Here is an 18,594-nt window from a genome sequence, read left to right on the forward strand (position 1 = left end):
TATTGCTCTTTGTGTGACCTTGCACAAGTTTCTGAATGTGTTCTTTCTGTGTAAAAGAGAGAGAACATTATAGGATTTTGGTGAGGATCAGATGACATATGTGTATAATAGAAAGGGCTGTGTAAACTATATTGACTAGGCATAAGATATGATTGCTTTTGTATCTACCTTGTACCTTATATCATGGTCAAGCTTAATATGTTAATGATAATGATTTTTTTTTAACATTCCTTTCAGATTTTCCTGGAATCAAGAGACATGGAATTTTTTGTACAATTTAAAAATTATAATCAAAAGCTTGTGATGAAAATGTTATAGCTATTTTTTGATTTTGTTGAAGTATAATTTAATATGCAGCAGTTATTCTTGGTTCCAATAAAATGTTTGGTTTTAATATACTAGATTTCAATTCCATCATATTAATTATTTTTGTTCAGTTAAATAAAGAATGTATATCCTTGCTCAATCACAACTGATGGTCTTTCTTTCCTACTTTTTCTAGAAACTATTTTGAAAGAGAGTGATTTGAGACATTTCTGTTCAAAGGTATACAATATGGTAGTAGGCCCAGCTGGCAACTTTTTTTTTTTTTTCAATCCTTAAATTAGTCTTAAAAAAGAAAGAGAAAATGTGCAAAATTTTTAAATAAAAAATTTAATGTAAATTTTTAAATATAGTTCACTCTTCTAAATGGTCTCTTTTCTTTCATCTCTTCAAAATCATAAAACTTGGCTTTTAAGTGGAATATTGTGCATGAAGAGGCCCTGGATAGAAAGTTGTGGCCCAAGAGGTCTAATGAAAAATTACCTGTGTTTGTCTCTCTTCATTTAGGAGACCTGTGTTTCCAGCTTGTTTTAGGTATGTGCCTAGCTTCTCTTAGATATTTGCAATGAATGGAAATTTTCTCTAAACAGTTTCATTAGTAAACAAATATGCTTTGACAGAGAGCATTTCAATAGATTATATCAGAATTTGACAAAACTAAGTTTTATTAAGTAGTTTTTTGGTTTTTGAAAAGTAATTAGATGTTGCAATTAGATGCAATTAGATTATTTTCTATATACAAATTTTATTCTTTTTTTTTCAACTACAAAGAGAAATTGAACATCCACACATAAAGATTAAATGTTCAGGTTTAGAAATAAAGATTAGATGGCTAATTTTTTTTACTTTGTTAAGGTAAAGATAATTAATTAGAGCTATTCATCATAAGATTCTTATCAAGAGAGTGAGAAGATAAGCCACAGAATGGGAGAAAATATTTTAAAAAGACATATCTGATAAAGGGCAAGGAACTCTTAATACTCAGCAGTAAGAAAATGAACAACCTGATTAAAAAATGGACAAAAGACCTGAACAGACACTTCACCAAAGAAAATATACAATATCTTCTTCGGCTTGGGCTTCTATAACAAAATACCATAAACTAATTGGCTTAAACAACAGATAGTCATTTCTCACAGTGCTTGAGGTGGGGAAGTCCAAGATTTAGTTCCTAGTGAGGACCCTCTTCCTGGCTTACAGATGGCCACCTTCTTGCTGTGTCCTCACCATGAGAGAGAGAAAGAGCTTTGGTCTCTCTTCTTTTATTAGGGGCATTAATCCCATCATGAGGGCTCTACCTTCATGAACTCATCTAAACCTGATTACCTTTCCAAAGGCCACACCTCGGAATACCATCACGTTGGGAATTAGGGCTTAAACATATGAGTTTTAGGAGGACACGAACATTTAGTCTGTAATATACAGATGGCAAGGAAGTGGGGGTACCTGACTTGCATATGAAAGATGCTTATCATCATTATCATTAGGGAATTGCAAATTAAAACAACAGTAAGATACCACTACACACCTATTAGAATGGTGACAAATCCAAAACACTTTGACAACACTACATGCTGGCAAAGATGTGGAGCACTCATTCATTGCTGGTGGGAATGCAAAATGGCATAGCCACTTTGGAAGACAGTTTGGCAATCTCTTAGAAAACGAAACATACTCTTACCATACAATCCAGCATTCCAATTCCTTGCCCAAAAGGGCTGAAAACCTATGTCCACACAAAAACCTGCATACAGATGTTTATAGCAGCTTTATTCATAACTGCCAAAACTTGGAAGCAACCAAGATGTCCTGTAGTAGACGCATGGATAAATAATCTGTGGTACATCCAGAAAATGGAATAATGTTCAGTGCTAAAAAGAAATGTGCTATCAAGCCATGAAAAGACATGGAGGAGCCTTCAATGCATCTCACTAAGTGAAAGAGGCCAATCCAAAAAGGCTATATACTGGATGATTCCAACTCAGTGACATTCTGGAAAAGGCAAAACTACAGAAACAGTAAATAGATCAGTGGTTGCCAGGGGTTGGGGGGAAAGGAGGGATGAATAGACAGAGTACGGAGGATTTTTAAGGCAGTCAAACTATTCTGTGTGATACTATGATGATGTATACATATCATTATACATTTGTCAAAACCTGTGGAATGTACAACATCAAGAGTGAATCTTAATGTAACCTATGGCCTTTGGGTGATAATGATGTGTCAGTGTAGAATCCTCAATTATAACAAAAGTACCACTCTGGTGGGGGATACTGATAATTGGGGAGGTTGTGTATGTGTGAGGGCAGGAAGTATATGAGATCTCTGTACTTTCCACTCAGTTTTGCTGTGAACCTAAAACTGCTCTACAAAATAAAATCTATTAAAAAAAATTCTTATAATGGAAAAAAAGGCTCTTATTTTAGCTATCAGGCCAGGTCTTCTGGCACTAGCTTGTGTACTGCAATTCAGTTCTGGCACTAACCACCCTGAGTTAGTGTCAGACTCCCCAGGTATAAGGGCATGATCCCCAGCAAGACCGCCACCACTTCAGACACCAGCTACAAGTCAGGTACCCCCACTCCTGACCAGCTAGCTACAAATCCGGGCAGTTCCCAAGACCCCACCCTCTCAAGAATGCCTTTGCTTCAGATGCCAGTTGCAAGTTCAGTGGTCTCCAGGCTACCTGCACTTCTGACGAACTGTCTATAAATCCAGGGGGTTCCTGTGACCCCTGTCAGGTTCAATAATTTGCTGGAATGATTCACAGAACTCAGGAAAAGGCTGTACTTACAATTTTATTAGAAACAATATAAATTAGAACCAGCTACATGAAGAGACGCATAAGGCGAGGTCTGGGAGGGTCCTGACTGCAGAGCTTTGTGCCCTTTCCCTGTAGAGTCAGGACACATCACTCCCCTGGCCCATCAATGTGTTAACCAACCAGGAAGCTCCGCTGTGCTTCAGTCTCCCGAGTTTTTGTTGTGATTTCAGGATGTGGGCATGATTGATTAAACATTGGCCGCATGATTGAACTGAATTTCCAGCCTTCCCTCTTTCCCCAGAGGTTGGGCTAAACCAAAGTCTCTATTCACATCTAGTCTTTCTGGTGACCCACCCCCATCCTGAGCCATCTTGTTATCGTAAACTCTAGTGTGAATCAAGGGCCTTATCAAAAATAAATACACTTCTATCACCAGGGAAATGTCAAGGGTTTTAGAAGTTTCCTGCCAGGAACCCAAGACAAAGACAAGACAAATTATTATTCAACACCAGGTTTTAAAAAAATGGTAGCCCTTGAGAAACCTATTGTTTTTTGTGTTTTTTTTTTTTTTTAAATTTGAAAATGTACCGTGGAAAGCTGAGATGACTGAAAAGTATTTCAGACTGGAAGATTTAAGAGCAATAACTGATTTACTGATCTTTGTATTGGGTGCTTTAATTGTTTAGACTTTATAGCCATTTAAATCTTTATACATCATGCAGTTTGAACTTTATCTTTATGCTTTTATGCATAAATCTGATTCTTTTGGTAAAAAGGAGAGAGGACATTACTTAGAAAGATGAGCCAGTGGAATAACGTAGGACCCTTTCCAGTTTTTACTACTTCACACTATAAAAATAAACAGATGACCTTAAAACCAGATTTTTTTCTGTGCTACAGATTGCTTCATTGGACTCATTTTTTCCCTCTACTAGCAAGTTATTCAGAGTGTATCCACTTTCCGAGGAAGTGCTTAGTTATATTTTTCTCTTGCAGATTGATTATACTGGAACAGACCCTTCCAGTCCCTGCAGTAAATGTTTGTCTCCGGATGTGACACCTTGTGTTTGTACCATTAACTTCACACTGGAACAGTCATTTGAGGTCTGTATTCCCAAGTAATGTGTTAGAAAAGCCATGCTTTTGAAAATACTGATATGTGTTAAATTTTTTTTTACTACTTATTTTCTTTTTGTAGAGAAGTAACTAATTTACTGGAGTCTATACACGCTTTTGAGGAAGATTGTTTTGTTTGGCTATTGCATAATGCTGTCTGGTAATTAAATACATGTAGTATTTAAATAGTTTAGTACTTTATAAAGTAAATTTAAAACATCATATTTTATCCTTTCACTGGAAAATGTTATAACTCCAAATCAATTTTGTATCAAGTTTACATCTATTTGTATTTTAAAAATTATTGCTCAAATTGTTTTGCCTCTTTTAATGCTAAAACAAGTTTTACTTTAGAAAATAAATACTAATTCACCCATCGTTGAATTGTGTTATTTTTCTATCAGATATGAAGCATTATAAACGCAAACATTAGTGAAACCTTATTCATCTTTTATGTCTTGATAAGTGGTTAGAACACCATCTGTGTGTGTGTGTGTGTGTGTGTGTGGTCTATCTGTGTGCTTTGTGCATTCACCCTTATCTGTCGTTCTTGGGAACTGAGCAAATGCTAAAGGACATAAAGATTCACAATAGGCATGGCAAGACCAGTTTGTGCTCTCTTTTACCTGAAAATTGAGCTTAAAAAAATTGTTTATTCTTCAGGGAGCAAAACTGCTTCAGTACATGCTAACTTTAGATTTTTCTACACTGTAAATTTTCTTAAAGGTAGTGATGGCTTTTGTAGTCCCTGGTAGGTGGTTGCCATCTAGTGGTTGAAGGTGCTCCTGCACTGAGGTGAAGGACAGGAACGCTGCCTTTTGAAAAACATGAAAATAAATTTGAGGAAAGACAGAAATTTAATTATTTTACTTTGTTTCAGCAGATATAAATTTAAAACACCTTAATAAAAATTCTATTCTTTTTCAAAGTTATGGACAAACTTTAAAGATACATTAAGTTCTGCTTTTGTCAGAACAGGCAGAATTAAAGAAATGAAAGAAACTTGTAATCATTGAGAAGCTCCGTTAGTTTCCTCCCCCATTCAAAACACTTATTTCACAACTTCTCTTCTGCAAAGGTGATCATCCTCAGATCCATTCTTTGCGGGCTCTGTGTTCCTTCACAAGCCCAAACTTTGAATTGGACTAAAGCCTTTTCAGAGAACAAGTAAGTTATTTTGTCTCAGTATTCACTGAAAGCATCTTTTTCTAGTTTGTAAGTTGACTCTACTGCTTCTTAATTGAGATGATACTGTTTTTTAAAGCATATTCTTTGTCTGTTTCTGTGATACAATTTTGATAACCACAAATAAATAAATAAATAAATAAATAAATAAATAAATAAAAGGTTTCCATGTAAACATTTTCTTTATATAGAATGGGAAAGTTTGCATAATTTGACATCTGAAAATCAAATTTTAAATAAATGATTGTTATATGAAAATAGCAAATCAAATAAAGCATACATAAAGTGTTATTAAATTCTTTTTTTCTGAATTCTGTTTAATTGAGGATAAAATTATAGACAATAGAGGTAGCAACCAGAAAGGAGAAAATAGCTTAATGTTTTGCTGCCTCTAAAAATCTTAGTCATTCAAGATGGCTTCATAGCATCTTCTAAATACTTATAGTGTATGTAGGTTACCCTTCTTTCCCAAGTTATTTCAAAGTTGTCTCCACTGAATACATTACTTTTCTTGATTATTATGAAGTGACTCATTATCTTAGATACTTTACTGTTAATTTATTAATTACTAGTATTGTATAGTTTCCTATTGAGAAATGTATTATGTCCAAATTCAAGTTCAGAATTTACTTGGGCAATAAATGAAAGTTTGACCATTATCCCTTTGAAAAGTTGATGCTTATTGGGTGAAGATCAATCTGAATTAGAGAAAATTTTAAATTGAAAGTAGATCAGAATAGGCTAATAGATTCCTTGAGGATTTTTGTTTTGTTTTGTTTTTTAATGTAAATAGTACTTCTTTGAAGTCTTTAAGGATATTTTCAAAGTTTACTCTTGGATTTTTGTAACATACCTTCTTTAACCTTATTTACAATTTGTACCATTTTAGATTGCTAAATACTGGTAGAATTCACCCTAGTGCCTGTTTTAGGTTATCACAATTTCTAAACTAGTAAGTCCAAATTACATAGCTTTTATGTATGCTTGAAACAAGTTTGTACTCAACAGTTTTATATGAAAAATTTTTCGCTTTCTGTTTCTCTAGGGCAATGTGTTTATGTATTATGGACTGTCTAATTTCTATCAAAACCATCGTCGTTATGTGAAATCTCGAGATGATAGTCAACTAAATGGAGATCCTAGTGCTTTACTTGTAAGTAAGATGATGGAAAATGAAAATGTGGTATCTATGAAATAACGTGTGGTAATTGTTCAGTTAGAAATGTTCGATTTGATAATGTTAGGATGAAATTAAAGTGTTACTTGTTGTTTATAGTTGTTTAGTGAGGGTTTTTAGTTGAAAACTTTTTGTCGCTGGAATTTGCACAGATTAATGATTTCTTTACAACCAGAGGACCATTACTACCTCCTTGTTTCTAGTAGTGTCATTGGGATTTTTGCTTTATTAATCGGTTTGTAATGGCATTTTGATGAGTCTTGCATTCTGGGCATATAATTTGTTCTGTTTGGGTTTGTTCATTATTATACTAAGTAGGAGTATGTAAATAAGCTACTTTTAATTTTTGAGATTGTGTTTTAGAGTCAAACATGTATGCTCTCCATTTTTTAACTTGTGGGAAGCCTGAGTAATAATTAAGTCTAAAGGGTGAGTGACTGAAAAACTGTCTGAGGAGCTTTTTGAAAATATAGATTCCACAATTCTTCTAAGTCTAATATGTCATTGTCTACAGGAGCAGAACTTTAAAATACCTGTTTTCAACAAGCTTCCCTTCTGATGCCCAGCCTGGTTTGGGAATCTGTGGACTAGAGGATCTTAGTTTCCTGACTATTGTTCAGCTTTCCGTAGTAGTGGTTGGTGCCCAAGTATTTTATGTTATTGATACCAATGCAGCAAACCTTCAAAGTCCCTGAGCAGTTTAGGATCTCTTAGAAACCGTGTATCTCTTAGAATGCAATTTAGGACCATAATGTGACCAGAATGGTCCTGGTAAGCATTATAGCTGCCCTAGGTTATCCTTATTGGTTTTTTTGCTAGTCTTGATGTTTGGGATCTTAAGAAATAACAAGTCTATTTAAAGATTCTGGTTAGGTCTGCAATTTTTGCAATCCATGTAGTGTTTACTCTGTGGGATCTAATTTTTAGGACTCACATCCAGAGAACGTGATGTCCTGTGAGACACACCAAATAAATTCCTCAGACCTTTTTGAATTTATTGATTGGGATCGTAGATTGGGTGGGTTCAAAGACCTGGAAGTGATGGTTGATTTTACAATTCTTTTATTTAGATACATGCTGTCTTCACTGAGGGGAAAAGAAGCTGAGATGGGTTCTTTTCTTACAAACTGCAAGCACATGTTGACTAGACTAAAGATTGATGAATTTTTTCTATAAAGGACTAAATAGTAAATATTCTCGGCTTTGTGGGTCATGTAGTCTCTGTTGCAGCTGCTCACCTCTGCCGTTGTAGAGTGCAAGCAGCTGTAGACAATATTTAAATTAATAGACGTAGCTGTGTTCTGATGAAACTTAATTTACAAAAACAGGTGGTAAGCTGGATTTGGCCTGCAGGCTGTCATTTATTAATCTCTGGACTAGACCAAAATGTGATTTTTAAGACCAGATGACTTTCAGAAATCTTAAAGATTTTAAAAATGGACAGATTAAAGTCCAAGTTACTTAACATTGTGTGTAAGGCCCTTCACAAAATGATATCAACCAACCACTCCAGCCTCATTGTTTTATGCTCTATTTTTAATGTGCCTTTGGGCTGGCTGCCCTGGGCCATGTATGCTACTCCCTGACCATGCCTGGTGACACAAGTAATCTGCCTTTTTGGCATTTACATTTTATTTGCCTAGGATGCAGTTTTTACTCTTTTCCCTGGAATCCTCTCGGTTTCAAGGCCTGCTGTTTTCTTTAGTGCCTTTGATGCAGAATAGCTTCTTTACGTATTTACTTCATTCATACCCTGTTCCAAGTCCCTTCTCACTTTGCTTAACAAACTGTCTCCCCACATCATCCATTCTTGCCCTTCCTTTCCAGGCCATTTTCTACATAGCTGCTATAGTGATCTTTAAAAAAGTATTAATACCACTTCTCTGCTTAAAATCTTTCAACAGTTTACTAGCACTTGGAGTAAAATCTCAGGATGATCTGAGCTATGCATGACTCTCCAGTCTTTTATGTCATTCTCCTTATTCTATGCTCTGACTACATTCACCGTTTACCTTCTCAGAAATATCATGTTCTTTCTCAGTGGCATGTACTGTTCTCCCTGCTTAAAACTCTTTTTCTGCATGCTTTTCAGATGGCTGTCTCCTACTCTTCTTTAGGTCTTAATTTATATGATACTACCACTAGAGACAAACTTTTCCTTCTCATAGATTCTAAAGTAGCTCCTCCTACCCTCCCCGCATTGATTACTTGCATAGCATTTTCATAACACTTATTGCAATTTGCAATTATATATTTGTTTACTTATTTATCTTCTGTCTTCCTAACTGTAAGCTCATGAGGGCAGGGAGCATGACTTTCTTTAATCACCGTATACCAAGCGCCTAGCCATTGCCTAGAACGTGGTAGGCATTTAATAAATATAGGTTGAATGAATATATACACCTTTATCATGGCTCTTATAGTTGGTTGTATATGGGTCTGTTCCTCTATTATATTGTGAGCCGCTTAGAAGCAGGGACTTATATTTTTTTCATTTTTCTGTTTATAGCACCTTGCATGGTATGTAGTACATATTAGGTACTCGTTAAATGGCTTACCTAATAAGCCAGTTACTACAAAGTACCTAGGGTTGCTTAGTTTGGTACCTGACACATAGATAGTAAATGGTATTTTCTTTTAAAACTTCCTTAAGAATTTCGTGGCTAGAATATATTTGGCCTACTGAATGTTTATTTACATTTAATAATCTTTTTTTTGGAATCACAATTTTCATCAAAGATTCTAATAAGCCAGTTATATATTGTCTATCTTCATGGTCTCAGAGTACTAACTTATATTGTCTATCTTCGTGGTCTCAGAATACTAACTTGATAAATCTAGATGGCTTAGGGACCAAAAAGCTGAGAAGTCAAATATTAAAGAGTTTATGAGATCCCTGCTGCATGTTTCCTTAGCTTTCTCCTGTCCTTTTCACTCATGCAGTTTTGTTTCCAGTCTAGCCATAGAGACTGTAAATATAAATCAAGGTTGGTTGGGAAGGGAATAGCCCTGTGAGGCCTAACTAGGTCTAGTTAATTTCAAATTTAGAATATCTTGGTCTGTTTATGTGTTTTGAGACATGGCTTAATGTTGCCTTGGAGTCCCAGAACAACTCGGACATACGCCTAATCTCAGGCTTGATAGAATCTCTAGTTGAGCCCTGCAGCTGCTGCATCTCCTTAGTCCCCTCCCTTCAGTAGGGACTAAGTCAAAACCAAATCTGGAGGACAGGCAAGTGCTCTTTGTCTTGTCATCATTTTCTTTTTCCTTGTACCTGGCTGCACAATTTAAAGAAGATTGGTATATTCTAGGAATCTGTATTACATTAGACCCCCTTCCTTCCTTTCTTCCTTTGTTCCTCCTCTCCTTCCTTCCTTCCTTTGAAATGGGATTTAACCCAGAATTACAAAACCTGAGATTATCTAGTTGAACATGTTCATTTTATATGTGAGGCCCGGATAAATCAAGGGACTTGCCCAAAGTCAGACAGTAGATAGCTGGAGCGAGAACCTCCAGTCTCGTTACTTCCAGGTTAAGATTCCTTTATGTCACAACTGGATTGACAATAGACTGCTTCTTAATTTTTCTTGGGCAGAAAAAAGAAAACTCTTTGTGGTTATGATTTCTGTGTTGATATGAAAATAAGAAAAATGTCAATTTGATATATGCCTATATGACAAAGTATATGCAAAGAAAGGTTACATTAAAAAGGTAATTCAGTAATGTTAAGGAATATATTTTGGGTATTTAAATGTGGTGTTATTTATAGTCTGTTTACAATACAGACTCGTTTTGTGTGCATTGCAAGTGAGAATCATGTAGAGATTGAATTTTTAAAAAAATTTTATTTTATTGTTTAAGGATTGAATTTTTAATCAGTAATTAGGGCTAGCTCATAGTTCTCTCAGAAGCCTGGGTAATAATTTCTCTCTTCTTTTCCTTCTAAACATCAGAATCCCAGTAAGGAATGTGAGCCTTATCGAAGCAATGAAGACAAACCAATTGCTCCTTGTGGAGCAATTGCCAACAGCATGTTTAATGGTATGGTATAGATATAGACATATATAATTAGAAAAACTTGTATAATCTTATTACAGATTCGATAATCTAGTAAACATGAATGAGATTGAGAAATTCAACAACTCTAAGATAAATATATCAATTAGTTATTCAGTAGGGTATTATAATGCTTTGTGATTTTCTTTTGAGAATTCTTGTATTTTAAGAATGAATTTCTGTCTCTGGGAAGAAAGAAGCAGAGATATTCTGCTAACCTTTTTATTTCATACATGATAAAATGAAAGCTAGGCTTTCCCACCAACTTCAAATATTTATATCATTAAGAAGAAGCTACAGTTGATCATTTAGAGCAGCCCTGTCTGATATAAATATAATATGAACCATAAATGTGAGACATGTATGTAATTTTAAGTTTTTAGTAGTTGCATTAAAAACAATAAAAAGAAACAAGTGAAATTAATTTTAGTAATATATTTTATTGAACCCAGTATGCCCCAAATTTCATTTTGGCATATAAATGATATTTAGGATATAAAACTTATTAATGGGTATTTTATATTCTTTTCTTTGTATTAAATCTTTGATTTATGATGTATATTATACACTTACAAAACATATTCATTTGGACTAGCCAGAATTACAAGGACTCTGTAGCCGTGGCTACTGTATTGGACAGCACAGATAGAGCAATGGATAAGCCAGAAGCTATTTAGGAATGCATTTTTCCAAGGAAAGGAGGAGAGGTAGATTTACCTTGAAGATTGTTTTGTTTGGGTTAATGTTTGATTAATGTTGGTTAATAATTGTTTATTTGGCCTTATCACATATTAGCTAGCCATATAGGAAAGTAACCTAGAACTGCATTGAGGGAAAAGAAGTCCATATAGGACTATAAAGTTACCATACTTAATTCACATATAAATAATCAAGAGCAAATGTACATCACATGCCTACACTGTTACAATCACTATTGGGAGCAAATACCAGATCCTCATTTCTCAGAGTAAAGCAGGTACTATGAATTTTCAATAGATGTTTAGCAATGTCTTCCTTTTCTTGTGTTTAGATACATTAGAATTGTTTCTGATTGGCAATGAATCTTATCCTACGCTTATTCCTTTGAAAAAGAAAGGTATTGCTTGGTGGACAGATAAAAATGTGAAATTCAGAAATCCTCCTGGAGGAGAACCCCTAGAAGAACTATTCAAAGGTAAAATATTATGAATATCCCTTTAAAACATAATATGAGCTAGGAGTTTTAATGAAGAACCTAACATTTTCTATCTTCAGAATCTTAAGTTCATGCTTTTTTAAAAACAACAACTTTTCTTCATACCACATTAAATAAAATATGTAGTATGTTCTAATGTACTAAAATTCTAAAGGAAATTATACTTTTAATCTTGAATTTCTCTACTATTTTCTTATAACCTTCCAGCTATAATTTTTTTCTTTTTTGATGAGGAAGATTGGCCCTGAGCTAACACCTGTGGCCAGTCCTCCTCTTTTTGCTTGAGGAAGACTGGCCCTGAGCTAACATCTCTGCAGCCTTCCTCTATTTTTTTGTATGTGGGTCGCTGCCACACCATGGTTTGATGAGTGGCGTACGTCCTCATCTGGGATCTCAACCCATGAACCCTAGGCTGCTGAAGCGGAGCGCACTGAACTTAACCACTATGCCACTGGGCTGGCCCCAACAGCTGTAATCTTTTAAAACTGTGGCAAAGTTTCCTTTAAACAAGCCTCAATTATTTGTTATAATTATAAGTCCAAATTTATTTTTGTTTTTATGCCTCCTTAATTTAAAATGTAATGTTTCTTACTATTATATCTTTGCATTAAGTCATCTACCTTTTGGTATGTACTTAATAGCCTACTTTTAGTATTCTCTTAATTGAGATATCAATCAAATCTTTGTAATTATTTGTTAAGGTGTTACATGAGGAATTGGTTTCTCTCTAGATTTTAAGACTTCCTTAGATTTTAAGAATATATTTATACCTTTGAAAATAAGAAAAATATCCAGATTGTGTGTTGTATATCTTTGTTTTATTAGAGTGTGAATTTTCAGTGAAACTCTTAATAGAATTGAATATTTTGTCTCCCCCTTCCCCTTCCTCTTCCTTTTTAAGGTACAACAAAGCCAGTAAACTGGGTTAAACCGGTGTACAGGCTGGATTCTGAATCAGATAATAATGGGTTCATAAATGAGGATTTTATTGTTTGGATGCGTACTGCAGCATTACCTACTTTTCGTAAGTTATATCGTCTTATAGAGCGGAAAAATGATTTACATCCAACATTACCAGCTGGACGATACTATTTGAATATCACATACAGTATCCTTTTTTGGCCATGTGTACAGATTCATAGAATTTGAAAGGAGTGTAGTCCAACCTTATCTCAGTTATGTGGCATGCTACTTTGTGTTTTAGTTTTGATCTCTGCACTTTTTTAAGCATATGTGTGTATATGAGAGAAAGTATCTTTTAATTTATATTTTCTGGAAATGTCTTAAATTTTTATATACTTTGTACTAGGGTTCAAGCATATTATTTGGTAAAAACATTTAAAATGTAGGTGCCAGATTTATTAATAAGTAGATATTTTTACAAGCGAGATTGTAATTGAGCTTAATGCAAAGGCCAGTGAGTGTACCTAATACTAAATAAGTGTTGGTGGTGCTAGGCTGTTTTAACATATATTTTTAGATATTAAAAATCAGCGATGTGTTAGTTCACATCAACATAATTGTTTAAATTATTACTCTGTTCATAGTACCAAAACATTTTTATCATTAGCTGTGTTGTTCCGTATTAATAATTTAGGTGTATTTTCAGTGCTGATAAATATCATTTATTTCATCCTGACTATATGTCAACATTGTGCTAAGTACTTTCCATGCATTATTTTATTTAATTCAAGCCTTATGAGATAGGCATCATCTCAATGTTATAGAAAAGAGTAGAGGAACGTAGAGCATTTCAGTAACTTACCTGAGGTTACACAGGTACTAAGTGGAAGAGTTGGAGTTCGTAATCAAACTGTTGACTCCAAACGCCATGACTTTACCATCAACCACCACTACAGGCTGCATCCCTAGCTAGTTCACACAGGTAGTCAGACCAGTCCATATCAACCTGGACGCAGAGCCTTTCCTAAGATGGAAATGTTGGGCACTACCTTTTGTTCTATACAGAGTCTTTACCGCTTTAATCTCTAGCTCGTTGCTTGTATGTATCATGAATGAAAAGTTTCTCAAATATTAGCATTTAAATGTTTGCTGTTTTTTTTTTTTTGCGAGGAAGATCGGCCCTGAGCTAACATCTGCCAATCCTCCTCTTTTTGCTGAGGAAGACTGGCCCTGGGCTAACATCCATGCCCATCTTCCTCCACTTTACATGGGATGCCACCACAGCATGGCTTGCCAAGTGGTGCGTCGGTGTGCGCCTGGTATCCAAACCGGCGAACCCCGGGCTGCCGCAGCGGAGCGCGTACACTTAACCGCTTGCGCCACCGGGCCAGCCCCAAATGTTTGCTGATCTTTGCATTTTTGATTTTTCATAATCCAAATTAGCCATAAGTATATAGTTTTAGTTTTAGAATGGATTAGTAAATGGTTAAATTAATAGACCTAATTTTTAAATAAAGGGTCCTTTTAGATCTTAGTTTCTTACACATCTGAATATGACTAGATAGTGATGGACTGAAAGTGACCAAGTTTTTGAAACTAGGCCCACATAAGAACAGGTTTGGACAGACCGACCCAGTTCAGGTGCTGGTAGAAAGAACATTATCCTGAGGCTATAGCCAAAGTAAAGGGCAGCTCTGTCACAGCGTCCAAAAGCTCTAGTAAAGAGTAAGGGCGCATACCAGCGTATAGCCTAGTGCATAATAAAGGGAAGTCTTTGGAGCACTCAGGAATTCTTAGTTGACAGTTTGCATCCCAGGCATTGAGAGGAGAACTGTCAGGAGGGATTCAGGCTATCTCGAACGAAGAATGACAAGACGGGAATTTGGGCCTGCAAAACATCAAGAGTTAATTTATCAACATTGGACATAAGGTGGGGACTAGATATTAGAATTAAGGCAGAAGCCCATTTGTTAGGGTTGGGATACAGAGTGAGACTAGCATGGGTGATTTGATACTGTCTCCCAGAGTGCTGGGTTAGTTAGAGCTCTTAGAATCATTCCCACCAGGTTAGGATTGAGTTAAACTAGTAGAGCTGACGCTGCCATTTGGAGTCATAGGGCCTATCTGTGGGGATGGAGAGTTGCAGAAACTAGAGAGATAGATGGGGCCTAACACTTGATTCAAAAGATGCTTTTGAAAAGGTTGTAAACCTTTCACATAGGTATTTAGTTCTGTCTTCTCTGCCCTAACTATTGCTAAAATCCTGGAACTAGTCCATGTAGATAGCTGTAGATCCATGTAGATCCAATATACTGGTGTCCCATTTCTTACATCTCTTTAACAATCCACCCTTCACCTCCACTCTGTTTTAGCTATCAACTCTGTGGCACACCGTGAATTTTATTATTGCTCCAAATCAGCAAGTTAAAACTTCAGTATCATGCTTTTTGACCTTGTGCTCACAGTCCTCCCATGTTTTCATAACTACACTCTTCACATGCTCTTTGAGCTCATAGAGACCCTCAGTCCCTTCATTCTTCCATTTTCTCCTGGTCTGTCAGTCTGTTCTTCCTCTATAGATTTCATTGCTATTCATCTGAAATATTTTCTCACATTACATTTCTTTGTGGCCTTTTGCCCCTCCTGTGTAATGAGAACAAAAGTATCTGAGAAATGATATAATCCTTAAATTTGGTTGTTTTTGCTTGTAAACTATATTGGCGTTTACTACTAACATTTAATTTGCTGAATCAGTCCTTCAAGATAATAATTATATAACTATTTTGTGATTCAGAACATATGAATAAAGTGCCTGTGTATCATAGAATTATACCAATGAATTACAAGCAATTAAATGCCAACTTTTTAAGTTGTATTTTAAAAATCAAGTAACTAGACCTGGAAAAGTCTTCCTATACACTCTTCAGATTACCCTGTACATTCTTTTGATGGACGAAAACGCATGATCTTGAGCACTATTTCATGGATGGGAGGAAAAAATCCATTTTTGGGGATTGCTTACATCGCTGTTGGATCCATCTCCTTCCTTCTGGGAGTTGTACTGCTAGTAATTAATCATAAATACAGAAACAGTAGTAATACTGCTGACATTACCATTTAATTTTATATTCTGAAAACAGATTTACTGCATGTGCATCAAGGCCAGTCCTATTCAACCTAGCTTTCGAATGCTGATGTCATACTAACTAATGTCTGGTTAGTATGTCATTTTTGAAGTTGGCACATAACTTTCTTTTTTAAACAGGCTTTGTCCTTTTCTTCTTCTATATGGATGACTTATGAAAATATATGATGAGCATAAAACAAATTAGCCGTACTGGTGATATCAACAGTATAACTGCTGAAGTGGCATTCTGATGTTTGCTTTTTTGTCAGGACAGGCCATGTGATGCATAGAGCCTCTTCCATGTGAAATGCGTCTACTGCTTAAATGTTTATGCTGTGTTGGTAATATTATAGTGACATATGATGTTGTATACGTATGCCTATTGTGTGAAGAAAGGGATTACAAGATGTGTGAGTATAGTGACTTGCTAACCTTTCAAGATTCAGAGTTAATGAAAAGATGAAGAAAGACCAATCTAAATGAAACACTTCATCATTTTCATGTGTCATGTGTAAAGGCTTAAAGTGCCATCTTTGTTGAGGTGGTTCATGTATTCAATTTATCCAGTACAGTTCTTTGTCAAGCTTAGCTTTGATTTCAAAGGATATGCTTACCTAGTCTAACATAGGAATTAATGCTCGTGTCTGAAGAGGTCACGTAGGTCTCAGGTAGGAGAATTTAAAATTCCTCTTTCCATTTGGTTAAGATGTTGCAATCAAGAACCCCAACTCACTTGATATGTTTTTACATGTGATCATTTCCCTTGAAGCTTATACTTCATAAGGGATGAAAGAATATAGGTGAAATGGGAAAACTTCTTGGCAGACCTTCATCTTCTGCCTCAACTGTAAACTAGATGTAAGTGTTCAAAGGAGACTGTTTTCATTCTTGTGGTATTTAACATTCAGAAATTTGCTTCAGCATTGAAAAGACCCCAAGCTGTTTTTATTTTGCTTTTAAGTGTTTTGACTTAAGTACTATTATATTGCAGAAATTTTGGAAAACAGTAACCTTCATTTCCTCTATATGTCATTCAATCTTTGCATATAGGTCAAAAATGGATGCGTATGCACATTCTCTTTCTTTAAGGCACCAATTGTTTTGGTTGGTTTTCCTAAGACATATTTTAAAAAAAAGTTCTTTAAATTTCCTAATTAAATTCTGGAGATTTTGAAGTATGTACATGATAAATTATAATATATATGGTTGAAGTTATTTTATTTTCTAACTGGAATTATTTTAATATTCCTATTGAATAAATGCTGTAATTTGTTTGCTATGGAACTTATTCTTGAATATAAACTTATTTTTTCACATGCATGAAAATGTATGTCTTAATCAGAGGTGGCTTAATTGCATTGAAATTGCATTTTTTTTTTTTTACCCGAATAACTCAGATGTTTGTATAGAAGAATGCCCGTTTGATATTCAGAGTTTGTAATGGTTTCCTTCAGTTATATTTTAAATCAAAAGGTTTGGATCATGTGTCTATTTTGATTAATACATGTTTTTTTTAAAACAAAAAATAATGTAAAGCTTAATAGTAGAAATGTGCCACACTTCTTAAGTTTTGTATAACATGAAATTCAGTTAAAAATAACTTGTAGTTCATAATGACTTTTAACTGGTAGAATATTACTTGCATGAGGTACTTAACGTATAATTATCCTGAAATTTCTGAGTGCATAGTCTTTGTCTAAAAATGTTCTTTGTTTGGTCAGTCCTTCAGAATATTGCTGTTTATTCTGATAATTGACCCTCTTGCACATGGCATTTTATTTTCTGGCATCCATCATGGGGGAGAGGGGTTTTTCTGGTCTTTCCATATTGAGCTTGTGCTATTTAAGGAGGACTGCCATCCTGTGTCTCCTTTTCTAACTGGGGGACCAAAGGTGCTGCTAATGAAAAGTTGAAGAGCCTTTCCAACACTTTCTTATCTGTGGTGAAGATGGAATCTTCAAATATATTTAGAGTTTTATCTATTTTACAAGTACATTGATGGCTGAAGTTCCTCCCTGTCTCCTGCCATTTGACCCCTAAGAGGTTCCTGTTGCTGAAGAGGAGGAATGGGGAGCGCTGATATGGCCTCTGTGGAGCATGAGGGGAGGGAGAACAGTGCCTGCTTATGGGCTCTATGCTCATCTTTTGGAAACATTGATGTCATATTCAACTTTCAAAGAATCATACTGCATTTTAAGACCACTAGGTTAAGTAGAAGGCATTGAAGAATGCATTATCTTGCAGGAAGTATTTTGATATATGAAGTTTCCCAGTTGAAGGAGTTATTTAGTGAGTAAAAGCTAAGAAATTTCATTGAAATCATAAGTCAGTTTAAAAATAAATTGGTAAAAATAACTGAACTACCTAGTAGAGAATTATTCAACCGAGAGGAGAGTCAAGTGAATATTATTTGTTTATTGGTTAGTAACAGTTTATTTGTAACCTTGATTATATTGAAAGATAACTTTCTGTTAGTATGTTCTGTATTAATAAAAATGAACAAAATTGATTTTGCTACGTTCAAGTGTCTTGCTGAAATAACAGTGCCCCAGTGTTGTTGCTAATGTTTAGCACTACATTTTAGCACAGGGTCAATGAGTCCAAGTTTTACCATTTCCATGCCTAGATTTGATTGCCATATGTGTATATATTAATCTCTCCAACAGCATTAACTATGGGATTTATCTGTATTACTGAGAAACATCTGTTCTTACCAGGAAGTGATCACATTGTCATCTGAGTTATAG

At 35.1% G+C, this 18,594-nt stretch overlaps 1 protein-coding gene across 1 annotated transcript in view; it reads left to right on the top strand.

Moving 5' to 3' along the window:
* The window catches only part of TMEM30A (transmembrane protein 30A), a 30,809-nt gene extending 12,453 nt beyond the window's left edge, over window positions 1-18,356 (top strand). The window contains exons 2-7 of the mRNA XM_058566762.1: window positions 4,085-4,192; window positions 6,435-6,542; window positions 10,520-10,607; window positions 11,653-11,796; window positions 12,719-12,925; window positions 15,648-18,356. Coding sequence (XP_058422745.1) covers window positions 4,085-4,192; window positions 6,435-6,542; window positions 10,520-10,607; window positions 11,653-11,796; window positions 12,719-12,925; window positions 15,648-15,841 — 849 coding nt within the window. The 3' untranslated portion in view covers window positions 15,842-18,356. The remainder of the gene's footprint in view (window positions 1-4,084; window positions 4,193-6,434; window positions 6,543-10,519; window positions 10,608-11,652; window positions 11,797-12,718; window positions 12,926-15,647) is intronic.
* The last annotated feature ends 238 nt before the right edge of the window (window positions 18,357-18,594 follow it).

Source organism: Diceros bicornis, chromosome 23 (assembly GCF_020826845.1).
Source record: "Diceros bicornis minor isolate mBicDic1 chromosome 23, mDicBic1.mat.cur, whole genome shotgun sequence".
In the NCBI taxonomy this organism is placed as follows: domain Eukaryota; kingdom Metazoa; phylum Chordata; class Mammalia; order Perissodactyla; family Rhinocerotidae; genus Diceros; species Diceros bicornis.